This window comes from Nicotiana tabacum, chromosome 7 (genome assembly GCF_000715075.1).
Source record: "Nicotiana tabacum cultivar K326 chromosome 7, ASM71507v2, whole genome shotgun sequence".
Lineage (NCBI taxonomy): Eukaryota > Viridiplantae > Streptophyta > Magnoliopsida > Solanales > Solanaceae > Nicotiana > Nicotiana tabacum.
In genome coordinates, this window is record NC_134086.1 from 130,218,707 (window position 1) to 130,236,544 (window position 17,838).

Sequence of the window (17,838 nt, forward strand, 5' to 3'; positions counted from 1 at the left end):
AAAAGGATACTTAATGAGAAAATTATCTCCAAACTGCCATTAAGCAACTATAGTTATCACGTGGCCAAAACAAAAAAAGCTACAGCTATTCAGGGTACATTCAAACATTGTTGGCGGCTACGATTCGGAAAACCAACATGGTAAAGTTACCCTTTAGGTTAGCTCACTGCACAGAAAACACTCCACACCAACCTCATACTCTCACCATCCCATCCGGAGAATCACTTGCGGATGGTATTGCCAATTGATGCCGTACTTCCTTATGTTTTCTTATACTCCTAACAGCAGGAATTTGGAGGTACAGCAGTGAATAAAAGAGAGTAATCAGCACTGTAGTATGACGGAGCCCAGAGGACGAGAAATTTCAGGCTCAGACCAGCAGGAATATGAGAAAACAACCCGGAAGCAAAAGAGGGAGGGCGGCAGGTGGTTGGTTATGGTGCAGTGGAAAGGCATAGCAGGGATATATTATTGCAAAAGGGCGACGAGTATCTGACTTATGGTTGAGGCAGGGAACGGCAAACCCAACCCCAAGGCCATTACCATCCCTAGGCCTAAGTTTTCTTCTGCTAAAAAGCTGTAAAACCCACAAATTTTCCGGGGCATGAGAGAGAAGTCCCAACTCCTAAATAGCAAAGTCGAGAGAACATGAGGAATTCAACAACGAGATGACGGGAGTGCATTAACTAGTCATAATTTCTGACATTTTACTAAAGCAAACAGATAGGCTAACATTCATTTTAAACCAAAACTTTGGCATCAAAGTTGATAGAGCTCAAATATCCTTGACAAAGACAAGCAAACATAAGCAACTTGCTGCAACTGCATACAGGAGCCTGCAAAAGCTTGTATTGTAGCGATACAAATGATAAAAAACATTCCAAGGTTAATAACTGAAATCAACCTAAGCCTTGTAACCCCTGCTGTTTCTTCTTCCTCGAGCCCTCTCAAACTTTCTGCCCTTGGAACGCACAAATGGTTTGGTATGGCTGTGTGGAACACCAGGAGCTGGACCAAAGTGCTTCACTGCTTCACGTGCATTCTTAGGACCCCTTAGGAGAAGCTGCAAATCAATAGAAAATATCAACAATTAAGCAAACTGGGACTTCCTAATACTCTTCAATTTGTAGAGTGACCGAAATATGATACTCAGCTATCTTTTTAAAAATAAAATGCTGGATAAGGAATACTCTCAGAGCAAAACAAAAATTCTATAAAACCAAAGAAAATTCTCAAGTTATTAGACACCTTTTCTGGTACCACTGGAATAATATTCAGAGGTTTAATATATTTAAAACTAGACCTAAGAAAAACAACAATTTCCAATCAAATAGAACCAATAATAATTTGGACAAAATGTAATCCCATTACATTGAAGCACAACTCCATATTCAGCTGGGAAAAGGCTTAAGCAGATAGGATCCTTCTGGTTTGCTATACACACAGATAAAATCTTCGAAATCATAAGATTCCCAAGAACTATGTGCATCAAATGAGCATCTAAGGTCATACATTAACTTTCTTTGCCAAGATTCAAAATTCAGAGTGTTCCTCTTAAATTTGCAGGTATGCAGACGAGACTCAAAAATATCACATAAAAATTATTAGGAAATAATTGTAATCCCATTACACTGAAGCACAACTCCATATTCAGCTGGGAAAAGGCTTAAGCAGATAGGATTCTTCTGGTTTGCTATACGCACAGATAAAATCTTCGAAATCATAAGATTCCCAAGAAGAACTATGTGCATCAAATGAGCAGCTAAGGTCATACATTAGCTTTCTTTGCCATCTTTGCCAAGATTCAAAATTCAGAGTGTTCCTCTTAAATTAGCAGGTATCCAGACGAGACTCAAAAATATCACATAAAAATTATTAGGAAATAATTGTAATCCCAATACATTGAAGCACAACTCCATATTCAGCTGGGAAAAGGCTTAAGCAGATAGGATCCTTCTGGTTTGCTATACGCACAGATAAAATCTTCGAGATCATAAGAAGATCACCAAGGAGATCTATGTGCAACAAATGAAGAGCCAAGGTCAACAAAACCTAGGGAGCAAGGGACAGAGCAGAAGTACCGAGAGAGAGAGAGCATTCAAAATACAGAGGAAACAGTCCAATTGCAAAAGGCACGAGTCCATCACAAAATATGTCTAAATCAAATCAATAAGTTAACATGAAAGCACTTGCTTCCTTCATTGAGTCATTTACTGTCACTAGAACAATCACAATACTGCACTTTACCAACTATTTCCCTGGTATGCTGTGAAAGACTAATCTTTAACCATGTCAATCCATAAATAATGTTCATTTTCCTACCTATTAATAATTTGACAGGAACCGTCTATTCATGTTGACAGGTATCTACAAAAAGCACAATGAAATTCACAAATGATGGTCACATATAGCTCTATCAAAACAAAAAAGAAAGAACATGACGGTCACATTAGCAAGATATGAAAGGCACAAGAAATGTGCAAGGTCCTGGTCTTATGGCCAACAAATTTGCTAGTCGTTACTGAAGAGAATCAAGGCTCACTAAATTTTTCATCCACTCAAGGTTATTATCCAATTTTCAAAAGTTATTCCACTCTTTTAATACATAAAAAAATGTCAGCTGTTAAACAGTAGTTGTAAAAGGAACATCAAAAGCTGACAAAATGGGAGTTCACCCCCTTTTTGCAACTTAAAACTCATTAACTACTTCACTAAAAGTAGCAACAAATAAATACACATCACTCATATCTAGCAAAGATCCACAAAATACTGCAAGTAGAAGAGCACTATAAGGATGCAACTCAATACCGTGTTCTGTCCAAGTGGAGCCCTGAGAGCCAGCTGATCGAACGTCAAGCACTCGCCACCAGCCTTCTCAATCCTAGCCCTGGCGGTCTTAGTGAACCTCAAAGCACACACCTTCAATGCTGGAACTTCGTAAGCCCTAACATCGTCGGTAATAGTACCCACAATCACCACAACCTTATCCTCCTATAAACACATTTCAAAAACCTCACTTTAATCACAAACCACAAACAAATAACATATACATCTGAATCAAATACATACTGAACAAAGAAACACTTAACAATATACCTTTCCTTTGGCATAAGAGATCAACCTCGAGAGAGAAAGTGGAGGCTTGTTGATCTTGCTCATGAAGAGCCTCTTAAGAATCACCGCATTGAACTTGCTTCCGGTCCTCCTTACCAGGAATCGGTAAAGCTATGACACACATAGAGAAACAAACTTTAAGCAATCGAACATTTAGACATTCTGAGCAAAAACAAAAACGTAGATTTAAAACTAACTAGAGATATACCTTGACGAGGAGCTTGAGGTAAACATCGTCAGATTTAGGGGCAGTACGCTTAGTCTTCTTACTCTTACCTCCGGCCTTCAAATCGATACCCATGGCTGATAGGGTCTGGACTCCGCTGAACGAGTGATGGAGAAATGGCTGCTGCTGCAGGGGTCGGCTCTTATATGAATATGAAAGAAATGAAGTGGGGAGCTAGGGTTTTTAGAGAGGTTTGTGCTGCCCCCGTGTTTTCTGTTGCTGAGGTCTATAGTAACTCCTATGCACCTTACTTTGATGTTCCCCACGTCTTTCCTACTAAGTACATTATAATGCAACTTTTTCTTTTTTATTTATGTTCCTCTCTATGAGTTAGGGTTGTGTGGGGTGTCAAATGGCGGGTTCGGCCCATTTTGGGGAGGGTTAAAATAGATTTAACCAATAATTTGATGGGTCAAATAACCCGTCCAAAAGTTACTTGAGCTAAAATGAGTTGGATCAAGATGGGTTAAAAATTAGGTTATAGTCCAACCCTCACAACTCTTATCAAACTTAACTTAATATGTGTTATTTTCTTATGAATTGTATAATTACCAAATAAGACTTTTTTCTTTTGTTATAATCATATATAACATATCAAACCAAAAAAAGTTTTCTAAGATATTTTGGTAAAGTTACTCATGGATCAATTTAGGCTTAAAAATTAGTCTAATTTTAAATGAGTTAAGATGAATTGGGTCAAGATGGGCTTAGATCAATAATGAGCAGGTCAATGACCCGCCCAATTTTGGGTGAGTTGGGCAGGTCATTTGGGCTGGGGTCAAATTTGGCAGCCCTAGCCTTATTCGTACTATTAAAAACGAACACAAAGCTTTTTCCTGGAAAAAAAAAAAAAAATTGGTTTAATTTTAGATGAAAATTTTCTCAGGCTCTTTTAACCCTCACTGAGAACCTATATATATTTGTAGAAATTTCTCCAACTCGTCTCATTTTCAAGTCTTTTTAAAACCCCATTATACTTGATCATCGTGTCTTAAGTAATTGGCTACATCAACTTCTCTCTCGTTAGGCCATATACATCTATATATGCATTTTAGATTAGAAAATTGTAGCCTTAATTATAATTTGATAGTTAGACCCTATTTATTTCGATGAAGAATCTCCATAAGTTGAAAAGGTTTACTTGAAATATTCTGACCAAGTGGATTATTGCCATGAAAATGTGATTATAACTAGAATTCACTCTCAAATGCACAACGTTACATATCCCTCCGTATATAGATGTCTCCATTTAATAAATCATATAGCATCTTAGGGAGATTTTAGGTGTGAGGCAAAAATAAAAAATTTCTATCTTAGGTATTGCAGAATCCATACATTTATCTCTATAGTCTGTATCACAACCCTACAAATTTTCTTCTTCCTTATTACAATGCACTTATTTTTTAGGGCTCGTTTTCTTCTTCTTTTTCTAATATTAAGGTGACTGAATTTTTATCTGTGTCTGATTATAAAAATAGTCTTTTGATTTGAATACTGGATAATTAAGCCTATTTGTTTCTTAGCATTTAGATGTGTATAATTTCAAATCTTAATTTATACGGTGTTGCAATTCCTTTTTTTTTTATGGAACACACTCCAAAAGATAGCGGTGATAGCAATGATATTGGTGGTGATTGACACAATGGTTCAGATCCCGTTGTAACTTATACTAACGACTCTTACATAACGTAAATAATATCGAAAGTTAATTGAACCATACTGATATCGAATTGAAACTGAGATGATTAGGACGATTTTGAAAAATCTAATTTTGGTTATACAAAAATAGAGTAACCAAAAACTCTAAATTTGGTGATAGAAATTTTATAAAAAGACCGGTCATATGGTGATCTCAAGTTTTGGGCACTAAGTAGAAAATCAATAATTTCACATTTGAATAATTCAAATATATTTTAAAGTGAAAAGATGGCTCTGTTTACTCGAGGCATTCAATTTTTTAGGCTTAAATCAATACAGTACTTCCAACATCACTGCTTCGCTGCTCTCTCTGTCATTAATAAGGGTAAATCTGAAACTTTTTTTATGGGTATTGATCAAAGAATTTGCTTTGACTGTTAGATATTGTTTGATTTACTTGATACTAAACATGCTAAGTTAAATTTATTTCCCTACATTTAGTTTGTTGAATGCTTGCAAACATGTTCGTTAGTTTGTCACATTTAGCTTCTACTATTATTATATTATGTATGATATATTTTCTTAGTTTTTCTTTTCTAGCGAAAAACGAGACCCATCGTTATCGTTTTGGATTAATTTGTTCTTTTTTAGTTCTTTTTTTTTTTGGCTTGATTTAACCAATTAGTCCGAAATAACAGTTTCATGATTCACAATTACAAGTTTTAAATGTCTATTCTAATTTTTTTTGCTAAAATATAACTTTTAAAGAATAGTACCGAAGTCACCAAACCAAAGTAGAAAATCGAAAAGTGAAAAAACAAACCATATCGAATTTATGGTTGTGTTTAACATTTTTAAAGATTTGAAATCCAAAATATCAAACCAAAATCTCTCAAAAGCGTACCGAACCAATGAATGAACACCCCACTAACATCTAGAGAAACGAAATAACAGCTGCATGAGCAACTCTTGCTATTTGCAGCAGGTAAACATTGTCTTCCATTCAAGCTCAATCCAGTCGCTCCATCTGTCAACAGAAACCCAGATCACAAATTGAACATGACTACAGAATGAAATAGCTTTCACGTTTCTCACAATTGCATCACAAGAACATAATCATGTTCCATCACCAAACAAAATGCCGTATGTATAAATCAAAAGGGAACAATTCACTGCTCGTATAGGAGTCGTGACAATAGAGTACCTTCCAGAGGCCATCATTAAGATAATGCATGTTATCCACACCAATTCCCTTGTTGATTGCCCTTCTGCAATGGTAAGACATGCTTTTTCAGGTGTTGAAACAACAGAAATATATATCTCACACATGAGAAACATAAAAAATAACAGAACTTGAAAATGACTCTTAAGAGTAGAATATAAGCAAGATCGTCAATGTCAAAGTTTTAAAAAGTCATTTGGTACTCCTATACATAAAGGGGTCGTTTGGTTGGAATACAATTTATACCGGTATAAGTTATATTGGGATAAGTTATTGTGGGATTAGTTATGCTGGAATTGTTGTTTATTCATTGTTTGGTATGTTCTATTAAGAATAACAATTGCATAATTTCTAAGAAGAAGGTATAAGTTATACCGGTGCTAATTACCCCACCTTCTATAAGGTATAAGTTATCCAAGTATTAAAATTAACACCGGGGTAACTTATACCTGATTTGCTAACTAAACAGAGTATTAAGGTGGTATTAAATTTTTATACCACCCTTATACCTTTTTATACCTCATACCAAACAACCCCAAAGTGTTTTATTCTCACACGTACATAGAGATAGAGATAGATTGCCTAAAATAATCACGAAAGCCTATTAGTCCTCATGAGTATATCTTCACAAACTGCTTTTTCCAAATCCACCACTTCAAGCAAATGAAATGCTATCAACAGCATCCCATCTCTCATACTAATTGTGTCTCTCACCTCGTATAATTTACACACATTGAAAAAAACACAGAGAATTATACTATATGGAAGCCCAAGGCAAATACTGCAAATATTGATTACTGAATATGTAAGGATTTCCAGTAAAACTGCAAGTATTACTGCAAATATTAAATATTTCAATAACAAAACAGTTTTATTTTGATCCTTTTGATAACTTTGAAGATAAGCCAAATCGCCATGAAAATCTAACTAGGGTTCATGAGAACAAAATGAGAGAGAAAGAGAAGCTTCAGATTTTCTGTATATTAGAATGGCCAAAACCGTCCAAATGTGTACAAACTATATTATATATGCATTGGGCCAAAATGTCTTGAACCCGGAAAATATAAGCCAAAACTTAACAAAACAAAAGCCTATACAATTAACTTATACACAACTGGGCCTATTTCTGCCGAGGCCCAGATGCCAAATAGCCTTCAAGTCCAACACTTTTCTCACAATCTCACTATACCAAAGCTGCCAAAAATATTTAAGGTCAAGAAGAGAAATATATGCACTTTCAATGCTAGAAGGCGTTACTAGCCAATCTCCTTGATGCAACGAGGTAACATTTTAAGTTCGAAGACCAATATAGGTACTTTAAAGCTTTGACATGGAAACTTTCTTTTTTGGTTGGGTTTTCCTCGAAAGTTGTGGCAGATATTCCTCACGACAATTGAGGCAATAAAATGGCACAGAGGATTCACATTTAGGGGGGCAGTAAACAAACTAAACAAAGAAAGGGCAGAACATATTTGACCTATAAAAGGTAAAACATCTCAGTGCTATCACACAGAGGAGCATGCTTTAAGCATACAAAAGAAAAGAAAAGTAGCCATGCTAATACTAAGATAGCAACTCACATATCTTTTGCTGACATCTTTGTAAAGCCAATAGCAAGAGCATGTTGCTTTCCTTCAGCCATAATAGCCTAAAAGTAAAAGGCCGCACCTTAAAGTTCCACCCAAAAAAAATGCGGCAACAACAACTAATAATATTAAAGCATAAAATTGCTCTTATTCATACCACGGGAGTTTCTGCTCCCACTTCATCATCCAAGGCACCCCCAGGAGAAGTAAGGCCCGGACACATTATGTTGGCTCCAGAAAGGACAAATTTAATAGCCCCCCTGTCAACTTGTAGTTTTTTCATTATATTGGGATCTGTATAGCGGGAAAGAGGAAGGTCAAACAGAGCATTGATATCACTGAACAAATTAAACTGTCAACATAACATATAAATAAAGTTCATCAATCGCATACATTGAAAAGTTACAAATAACAACCATATGTATCTGACACTGAGTCAACAAGCAACTGTTTAAAAGGATTGGAGAATGAGAATCGGCAGGGTATGCCATAGGATCTGACTATCAGTAAACTGAACCAGACAGAAAGTCAATTGAATAAATGGAAGCAAATAGCCAGTTAACCTACTCGCTCCATCTCAAAACTGAATATTTATTCTCGCCTTCAAGAGCCAGACTGCTCAAAAACAGTATTTGTCCAATCTCAAGCATAACAAATTACTTAATATTTCGTCCCCCGCTCTCACAAGAAATCAATGACCTCCACATGGTAATTTAGTTTCCTAGATTCTTTTTGACAAGACTGTGACGGAAGCCTTCAAAATTTTGAGTATTTAAATCGGAAGTACACAAATGCTTGATCCCTTCGCTGAGACTGGTTTTACTGAAACAAGCAGATATATTTTGTGAATGGTTATGCATATCAAGGGTAAAGAAAAATGAGGCATTAAGTATCATGAGCCTTCAAATGAGTTTCTGGATGTGAATCTTATACCCTTTCTATTATTGCTTGGTTATTTATTTTAATATGCTAATCAGCAGCATCAGCTGGCTTGAATTATTTTGGTGCATACGGTCATAGCCATTCCATATTGAAGCATGATCTTGTGTTTGATGCATGTTCGATTAGAATCTTCAAAACTCCGTAGATGGGAAGTCAACTATTCTTTTTTTTTTTTTTGATGACCGAGAAATCCGTCTGGGACCGAGAAGTCAACTATTCTTCCTTTACATTCTTCAAATTTCTTAAAAAACTCTATTTTTCCTCACAGCCCACAAAGGTCGGACTTGACTGCATATTAAAGTAGATACTTGCTGATGACAAAAATGACCTAATAGTGATCATGCTCTGCCCAGTCCAATTTTTTTGAAGTGGTTTCACAGGTAAAACTAATAACTTTACTAGGGCGAAAGTATCACTTGTATCTGATCTGGATTGTCTATGGCTAGTATCCAAGGAAACCCGACACCAAATACAGTCCTTATCAGTAAGAAATAAAAATGTCTTTAAGCACCCAAGGGTGTGGCCTAGTGGTCAATAAAGTGATGACAACTATGAGGTCTCTGGTTCAAATCCCAGTGGAGGCAAAAAACACTAGGTGATTTCTTCCCATCTATCCAAGCCTTGGTGGATAGAGTTACCTGGTACCGGTTGCTGGTGAGAGCTGGCAGGTATCCCGTGGAATTAGTCGAGGTTCGCACAAGCTGGCCCGGACACCACGGTTATCCAAAAAAAAAATTTGAAAAGGACGTGATACAACCATCAGAAAGATTACCAAAAGAAAGGGCAGAAGTTTAAGTGGATGACCTTTGATTTAACTGAAAAGAAATATAAAGGAGGAAGAAAATTAAAAACTGGATAACTTACACTGATGCAGAAGACGTAAAGTAGGCATATATGGTCCATCACGTATGTTGAAAAACAGGGGTACATTGTTTACAACAACTAGGTTCAGATGATTCGGACTGCAAAAGAAATGATGAATGAAGGAAACATAATGTCAATTAAAGAAAAAGAAAAAAAACAGATAAGAAACTGCATTAAGACAGTTGAAATCAACCATTTTGCAACAATAAGTGGAGACTTCTTTGGAAGCAAATCCTCCAACACCGGCTCTAGTGTTGGGTACTGCAAAAGGAAGAAATTTTGACATTATTAACATATTATAACCACGATTTAGAGAAATCCTCTAGTTGGAATAAAGTGTGGAAGAAACAAAGTGGTATGTAGCATAGTCAGGACCTCTTCCGCAATGCTTTGACGAATTTTACGCTGCACAGATGCCTTGACTTGATTTTGTCCAGACACTTCTTCAGTTGTAAACCTAATATTTAACATAGATTGAGTTGTCCAAATCATATTAGCTAAGTATAATAAACTGCAGTGGGACACAGCAAACTTAACAAATTTGAGCATGAGAACCTAAGATCTAACATCAGTGACACACATATTCTCTACCAGAGAACTTTGACTTAATGACATTTAAGGTTAAGGGCCTGTTTAGTTCAAATTGTTTTACCTGATTAAATCAATAGATAATTGTCAGTTGATACGTCACATTACAATATAAAAAAGTATATAAATTTCTTCTGGATAATTACAAATAGTTCATATTGATAAGGTAGTTGGATAGCTGAAAGTTGCAATGGGGTGGGCGTCGGCCGATTCGGTTCGGTTTTCATGAAGTTCGGTTCGGTTTGTTCGGTTTTCTATTTAGTGCACCAATAACAGAACCAAAATTGGTTCAGTTTCTTTGGTTTTTGCTAATTCGGTTCGGTTGATTTTCGGTTCAATTTGGCCGGTTTGGTCTTGTCGTATTGAGCTTTTAAATCGGACTTTTTCTACTAAAAAATATGACTAATTTCATGTTTTAGTGCAACTAAAACTCGAAAACACGATACTTATAATATGATTAGCCAAATCATTTAGTTGATGTAGGAAATATAAATTTATTTGACAAATATTACTTACAATATAACTATCTCGTAGACAACAACATCGGCGACGTGCAAGCAAATAAAGATGAAAGATGCATTGGCAAACAAAAAGAAATAATTTTTAGAATGTGGGACTTTATTTGGGTTTGGGCTTCAAATTTTATAATGTAATTATGTAAATATGTGGAAAAGTTGGGGTAGACAACTTAAGAGGAGCCCAGAGGCTAGGACCCATATTAAAAACTTCGGTTTTTCGGTTTAAACGAAAACCGAAGTTGCCAAACCGAGCACCGAAATTATAGAAAACATAAACCACAAACCGATCGAATAAGCCGAATGAACCGAAGTTTAGGGTTCGGTCGGTTTTTTTGGTTCGTCCGGTATTATGCCCACCCCAACCAATGAGTATGTAAGTCTGAGGGGCCAAAGGCAGTTCTTCGTCACTGTACACGTAGGTTATAGAATAAACTGCAGTGTGGATGAAATGCATGCCACTAAAGACATAATCTGACACGTTAATCAATCAATCAGCAATCAATCAATGCTTCAATCCGAAATAGATCTGCTATATGAGTCTCCATATCCATCCTACTCTATTTAGGCACATTTCATTGCAATATTGCATAATTTATATTTAAGGGAACTCAGGGATTCTTCAAAACTAGAGATCTTTTTAATCTCACATTTTTTTTTCACATGGATGTACAAGTTTCTAACCAGAATAAAAAGACTCTCGACACATATCTACATAATGCAAATATAACAACAAATATGCCTCGACCCTAACTGGTAGCAATTTCTTATGCGTCCTTTACTTCATCGTGTTATATCCTAAGCTAAATCCATAATGAATTCCAAGAGATCGATGGTTGTTTAAGACGACTTCTCCCTGTGATTTAGTTCTATCTCATTTCCAGTTGTCACCTCCTACAATCATCATAGGGTCACACCCACCATTGGTCAATATGGAGGTGTACGTAAAATCATCTTAGGTGACACCTTTTCATTTTATCAATGTGTGCGTAACTTGCAACTTGTTTTTTTGATTAATCAACTAGTGAAGGGAATAGAAGCATAGGTAGAGAGGAGGAATGAGAAAGCAAGCTGGCTGCATATATCGTGGAGATGCCCGCTTTGTAGATTTGTTGAGTCAGACCAATTAGGCTACCAAATTGTCTTCTTGGAATGTACTTAATTTATTAAGAAAGTGACTGATTCAGGAAATGTGGATGTGACCATTTCCAATCTTGTCTGACCCACATCCGCACTTCTACAACATTTGCTACAGTTTCCATGGCCAAGAATCATAAGGATCTCAAAGGTGCAAAATAAAGGTACTGCTTCAAGTTGGAAACTGAAGAGTTTGGATACAAGTACCAATGATTAATATTTGAACTTTAACAATCTAGGCAATGATCAGCTTTACAAGAGTAAATAGTCTAACCATTTCAATCCTTGGCTACCAGAAAACATTGAATTTGTAAATGAGGACATCAAACAGGAGAAAACAACAGCAAGAAGAAGGTACAATAACAAGCAAATCTCCAAACCCAAGAAAGGCTCTAGGAAAAGCAGATTGCAAATACAAGTAGCTGAATTTCAATTGCATCCTTCTTCGGGTCTTAGACACCTCTATGTTTTGAGATATTGCAGGCATTTCACAGTCTATGACAGCTGCATAGTTATCACTGAGATGCAGGTATATCTATAACGAGTATGTCAGATGGTTTGTCAACACTCAACAATATTTCCTGAATCATGTAATCATACTAATATAATTACATCTGTTGATCACAACCTTGAGCAAGAACTTCGGCTCCAAGTCTTGCCTGCTGGTTTAAGCATCATGTATATTTCAGCTGTAATGGATTTCTCGTTAGTTAAGTATGAACCACTCTTAGTTATCCCCTTTTTCCTCTCTGGTAAAAGCATTTAAGGTAGCTCGGCCTAAGAAGCATTGGGGTGAGGTGATCAGGCAGGACATGGCGCAAATTTCCGAGGACATGGATCTTGATAGGAACATGTGAAGGTCGGACATTAGGATGGTAGGCTAGGGGGTAATCGAGAGTTCCTCCCTTTTTGTATCGGGTAGTCTGATAGAGTTTTGTTTAGGTTTGTTAGCGGTATATGTTGTGTTCACATTGTTGTTTTGCATAGTTTTGTGTATTGTCCTTTCACTTATTTGTTGTTGTTATTTTTTTTCCGGCATCTTCTGTTGTTATGCTTTTTCTCTTGTTTCTTTTCTGATATTATTGTCTCTCTTGCTGAGCCGAGAGTCTCCCGGAAACAGCCTCTCTACCTTTTTCGGGGTAGGGGTAAGGTCTGCGTACACTCCACTCTCCTCAGACCCCTCTAGTGGGATTTTACCGGGAATGTTGTTGTTGTTATTACACCACCCCAATCATCTAACATCTGTCTAAATTCTAAAGGTATCAACCACTAATCCCTTAATGTTCTTAACCCCAAAAAGATTTGTTGTTTGAAAACTATTAAAATAGAACCAATGAGGTTTCCTCCCACCCCTCGTCTAAATTGAGGCTAAGGAAATCCATACAAGTAAAAGAACCACTTGGTTTAGACAAACTTGGAGCGGCTAAATTGAAGTTGAGAACCTCCTAAGCACTACCACATTCTGCTTACCAAAAAAAAGCACTGATACTCACCCAAGGAGACAAAACTATACAATTTGTAAAGTCTTTCCTAGTCATATGCTAAATTTAAGGACATACAGGGGCTGGACTACTCAAAAGGATACCATCATAAGCCAGATATGAATTGCAGCCAGGAACAAGAAGTTTAAAGTTTAGCACGTCAGAAGATGGAAGGCATTAAAATCAATTGTTTAATTCTTTCGTCCACCTTTATAGATGAGGATCTGCTGGACTGAACATCTACCTTGTGCAGGAATTACTTTTTCTTACACTAACAACTATGTTTTGCTTATACTTATAGTGTACAGAGCCCGGAGCCTGCTGCAGCAAACATCCTTAATCACTCCAACAATGGAGAAAGGGAAAAAAGCATATTAGTCTCATGAATATAGTCTATAGACAAGTTGAGAACAAGCAACAAAGTAATAAGTGAATAAAACAACTACATCAGCTCATTTTTCAAATGACCAATAAATCATTTACCTAAAAATCAAGAAAATAAACAAAACAGCCAAAGTAAGCAATTTACAATAGAAAAAAGTAAAATACTAGCGGACACCCTTAATTCCCGTACTTAACCAAAATAGAGAAGTAAAATCACTAATCAGGCACGGAATGTACATCAAACTGAATCAAGATTGTCTAATAATTCCATGGAAATTAATCAAATAACAAGAGAAGTCTGAAATTGAACCTAGAGCTCCAGTAGGGAAAAAGGAAAGGAGTGCACTTACTTCTTGAACATTTTCACGGGCTGACGCTGAGAGAAGAATAATATGTAGGGTTTAAGCTGATGAACAGAGTGATAAATTTGGAATTGAGATCTCAATTTTAAAATAAAACATATGCTAGCCCTTATATTTATTGATGATAACCAAAGATGACGTTTTTTTAGTGGATCTACCAGCCCCGTGGACCGCGTTGTAAGAAAGCTAAGGTATCTGAGTTCCACTTTGATGATTTTAATGTACTATGTTAACATGTCCGTATAAAGCTGGATTTAGTGAACCTTTTGCTGTTAAAAGAATAAAAGAAGTATTTGAGGCTAAAGTTTAAAACACAAAAAAGTATATGGACCGCGATTGCGAATTACATTAGGGAAGCCGTTAGAGAGGTATTGGGAGTTTCAAAAGGCTCGTCTGGTGGCCGCATAAGGGATTGGTGGTGGAGTACTCAGATTCAAGGCAAAGGGGGAGCCAATAAAGCAGTATATCTGCAGTTGTTGGGGAGCATAGACGAGGAGGAAAAGAGGACGAATAGATAGCGATATAAGATAGCTAAGCTTGCGGTTATAGCGGCCAAGACTGCTGCGTTTGAACGCTTGTATAAAGAACTCGGAGGCAAATGGGGGGATAAGAAGTTGTATAGACTAGCCAAGGTGCGAGAAAGGAAGGCCCGTGACCTGGACCAAGTGAAGTGTATCAGGGACGAGGAAGACAGAGTTTTGTTGAATGAGACATTCATTGGCCGAAGATGACAGACTTACTTTCATAAACTCTTGAACGAAGAAGGGGTAAGAACATTGAGCTAGGTGACTTAGAACACTTCGAGAGTCGTCGGGACTTTCGGTATTGTAGGCGCGTAAGAGTCAAAGAGGTTGAGGGGACTATGCGTAAGATGAGCAGGGGGAGGGTAACGAATCCAGACGAGATCTCGGTGGAATTTTAGAAGCGTGTGGGTAGGGCGAGCTTGGATTGGCTTACTGGGTTATTTAATGTTATTTTTAGGACGAAGAAGATGCCCGAAAATGAAGATGGATGGTCTCACTATATAAGAACAAAGGTGATATCCAAAGTTGCAACAACTACCGGAGTATCAAGTTACTAAGCCATACTATGAAAGTCTATGAGAGGGTGGTGGAGCTGATCAGGTTGAGGAGGATTGTGACTATTTCTGAAAACTGGTTCGGCTTTATATTGGGACATTCGACTAAAAAAGCTATCCATCTTGTTAGGAGGTTGATGGAGCAGTACAGGGAGAGGAAGAAGAATTTACATATGGTGTTCATCGGCTTAGATGAGGCTTACAATAAAGTACCGAGGGAGATTCTGTGGAGATTCTTGGAGGCTAGAGGCGTTCCGGTTGCATACATCAGGGCTACTAAGGACATGTATAATGGAGCTAAGACTCGAGTGAGGACAGTGGGAGGGGACTCAGAACACTTCTTAATTATGATGGGATTGCATCAGGGGTCAGCCATCAGCCCATTTCAAGTCGATCGATGCTCTGACGCGCCACATTTAAGGGGAGATGCTGTGATGCATATTATTTATAGACGAGATTGTACCAATTGACGAGATGTGATGCGGTATTAATCAGAGGTTAGAGGTTTGGAGGCAGACCCTGGAGTCTAAAGGTTTCAAGTTGAGCATGACTAAGACAAAATACTTGGAATGCAAGTTCAATGGTGTGATTCAGGTAGTGGATGAAGACGTGATGCTTGATTCTCAAGTCATCCCTATGAAAGAAAATTTTAAATACCTTGGGTCAATTTTACAAGGGAATAGTAAGATCGACGAGGATGTTACACATCGTATTGTGGCGGGATGGATAAAATAGAGGCTCCCTTCTCGTGTTTTGTGTGATAAGAATGTGCCACCCAAACTTAAAGGTAAGTTTTATAGAGCGATGGTCAGACCGACTATGCTGTATGAGGCCAGCCAAGAACTCTCATGTCCATTATATGAATTTATCTGAAATGATGATGTTGAGATGGATGTACGGACATACTAGGTTAGATAGAATTATAAATGAAGTTATTCGGGACGATGTGGGAATGGCCCCTGTGGAGGACAAGATGCGGGAGGCGAGACTTAGATGGTTCGGGCATGTGATGAGGAGAGGCACAGATGCTCCGGTAAGGAGGTGCGAGAGGTTGGCCTTAGAGGGCCGAAGAAGTATTGGGAAGAGGTGATTAGGCAGGATACAATATTGCTCCAGTTTATTGAGGACATGACCATGGATAGGAAGGTATGGAGGTTGAGTACAAATAAAAGGTTAGGATAGATAGTTGAGCATTGTCATGTCCGTCTATCGTCATATCCCTTGACTTCCGTTATTACTTGTTGTTGCTTTCGTTTCGTCTTTCTGATTAGAGTACCTATTATTAGTTTTGTATTTTTACTTGGGTTTTTTGATTAGTATGCTTGTTGTTGTCCTTCTTTTACCTTTCCTGAGCTGAGGGTCTACTGGAAACAACCTCTCTGCCTTCTTAAAAATAGGAGTAAGGTATGCGTACACACTACCCTCTCTAAACCCCAGTAGAGAGATTATACTGGTGATTATTATTGTTATTGCTAGACTTCAATATTTAGAGAAAAAGACTTAATAGTCCCTTAAGTATGGTTGTATGAGTACGTTTATCCCTTATTTATACCACTGAATATAAAATATCTTTTTATCTTAGTAAAAAATGGACAATTTTTATCTAACCCTTAATAGGGTTTATAAAATTAATGATAAAGGCGTCAACTTAGAGTTAAAAGTAGTGGAGTTTTTTCTCTAATAACTACCACTTAAATACAATGTTAGCATCCATCAAATATTTTTGTCTCTTGCTCTCCGGCTCTCCCGCCCATCAACCCTCTTTCTCCTAAAATCCCTAGAATTGAACTCCACCCTTTCTACCAAAATCCCTAGAAATCGAACTCGACCCTTTTAAATGTTAGAAACTATGAGTCTAGTCAGTGGAAGGATGGGATAATCCGGAATCGAAGTTCAACTGGAAAAGATCATAGAATAAGTGATTTGTAATCATCTATAGGTTTGTTAAAGCAACACATTGTTAATTTTTTGCATTCGTATTCTTGCAACCAATTCATGTGATTTTGTTCTTATCCAAGTAGCTGCAGTTGAAGCTTTTGAAGCTACCGTTACTTACCAGTTTGTAGTTTTATGCTTTGAGCTTTTATTTTTAAGAACTCAAACCTTCTATTTCATAACTGTATGGTCAAAAATATGAAAAATATATGATCTCTCTTTTAGTATATGTCTGATTATTTTGGTTTACAAGCTACTTACATTTTTTAAGATAAATCTTTTTGCTCTTTTAGCTTGACATATGAATTTCTTTTGCACCATGGACTATGAACCTGGGGAGTAAATTTGTAACTATTTCAGTAGCCTGGTTCTTGTAATAAATAAAATTAATAGTTGGAACTTACTTGAAAACTGTAAGATAGTTTGTTATTGGCAAGTTGGAAGTGGGACGTTTCTTTCTCGTACCGTGCCTGTTGGTCTCGGAATTGATCATTATGAAATAGCGCATAACAGGCACGAGATTGACTCAACAGGCACGACTCGTGCTGACTCAACAGGCACGAAATCCTAAAGTTAATTATTTTATTTTCTAACAGAAAAATCAAATTTATTTGAATTTTAAATTCAAAATTCGAATAAATAGTTGTGTCTGTTTGTGAAACAAGATATCTTTTCTGAAAGGGTCTGTTGGTTGCCTATAAATACACAAGAATTCCAACGAAGTGGAATAGAGAAAATCACAAGTATTATTGCAGGCTTTGTTGTA

The 17,838-nt window shown here is 37.0% G+C and overlaps 2 protein-coding genes across 2 annotated transcripts; one reads left to right on the forward strand and one right to left on the reverse strand.

The window, feature by feature from the left end:
* Window positions 1-705: 705 nt before the first annotated feature.
* LOC107759207 (uncharacterized) lies at window positions 706-14,299 on the reverse strand. The gene is made up of 11 exons (XM_075217644.1): window positions 14,048-14,299; window positions 9,968-10,049; window positions 9,786-9,853; window positions 9,593-9,690; window positions 7,944-8,080; window positions 7,781-7,848; window positions 6,145-6,246; window positions 3,323-3,479; window positions 3,097-3,225; window positions 2,809-2,991; window positions 706-1,063 (listed from the first exon to the last, which is right to left on the reverse strand). The coding sequence occupies exons 1-11, from the start codon at window positions 14,056-14,058 to the stop codon at window positions 905-907; spliced, it is 1,194 nt and encodes a 397-aa protein (XP_075073745.1). The 5' UTR covers window positions 14,059-14,299; the 3' UTR covers window positions 706-904.
* An 849-nt stretch (window positions 14,300-15,148) lies between these two features.
* On the forward strand, window positions 15,149-15,607 carry LOC107759206 (uncharacterized). The gene has a single exon (XM_016577087.1). It carries the CDS (start codon window positions 15,149-15,151, stop codon window positions 15,605-15,607), a length of 459 nt encoding a protein of 152 aa, XP_016432573.1.
* Window positions 15,608-17,838: the final 2,231 nt, after the last annotated feature.

What these genes read in the sequence shown, in the direction of transcription:
- LOC107759206 (XM_016577087.1), top strand. Translation starts at nt 15,149, where the DNA reads ATGAAAGTCTATGAGAGGGTGGTGGAGCTGATCAGGTTGAGGAGGATT.
- LOC107759207 (XM_075217644.1), bottom strand. An exon ending in TCCTATACGAGCAGTGAATT is followed by an intron (nt 3,480 to 6,144) that starts GTTCCCTTTTGA and finishes TTCATATAAGAG; the next exon opens with CCGACCCCTGCAGCAGCAGC. An exon ending in CTCCACTTGGACAGAACACG is followed by an intron (nt 1,064 to 2,808) that starts GTATTGAGTTGC and finishes ATTGATTTGCAG; the next exon opens with CTTCTCCTAAGGGGTCCTAA.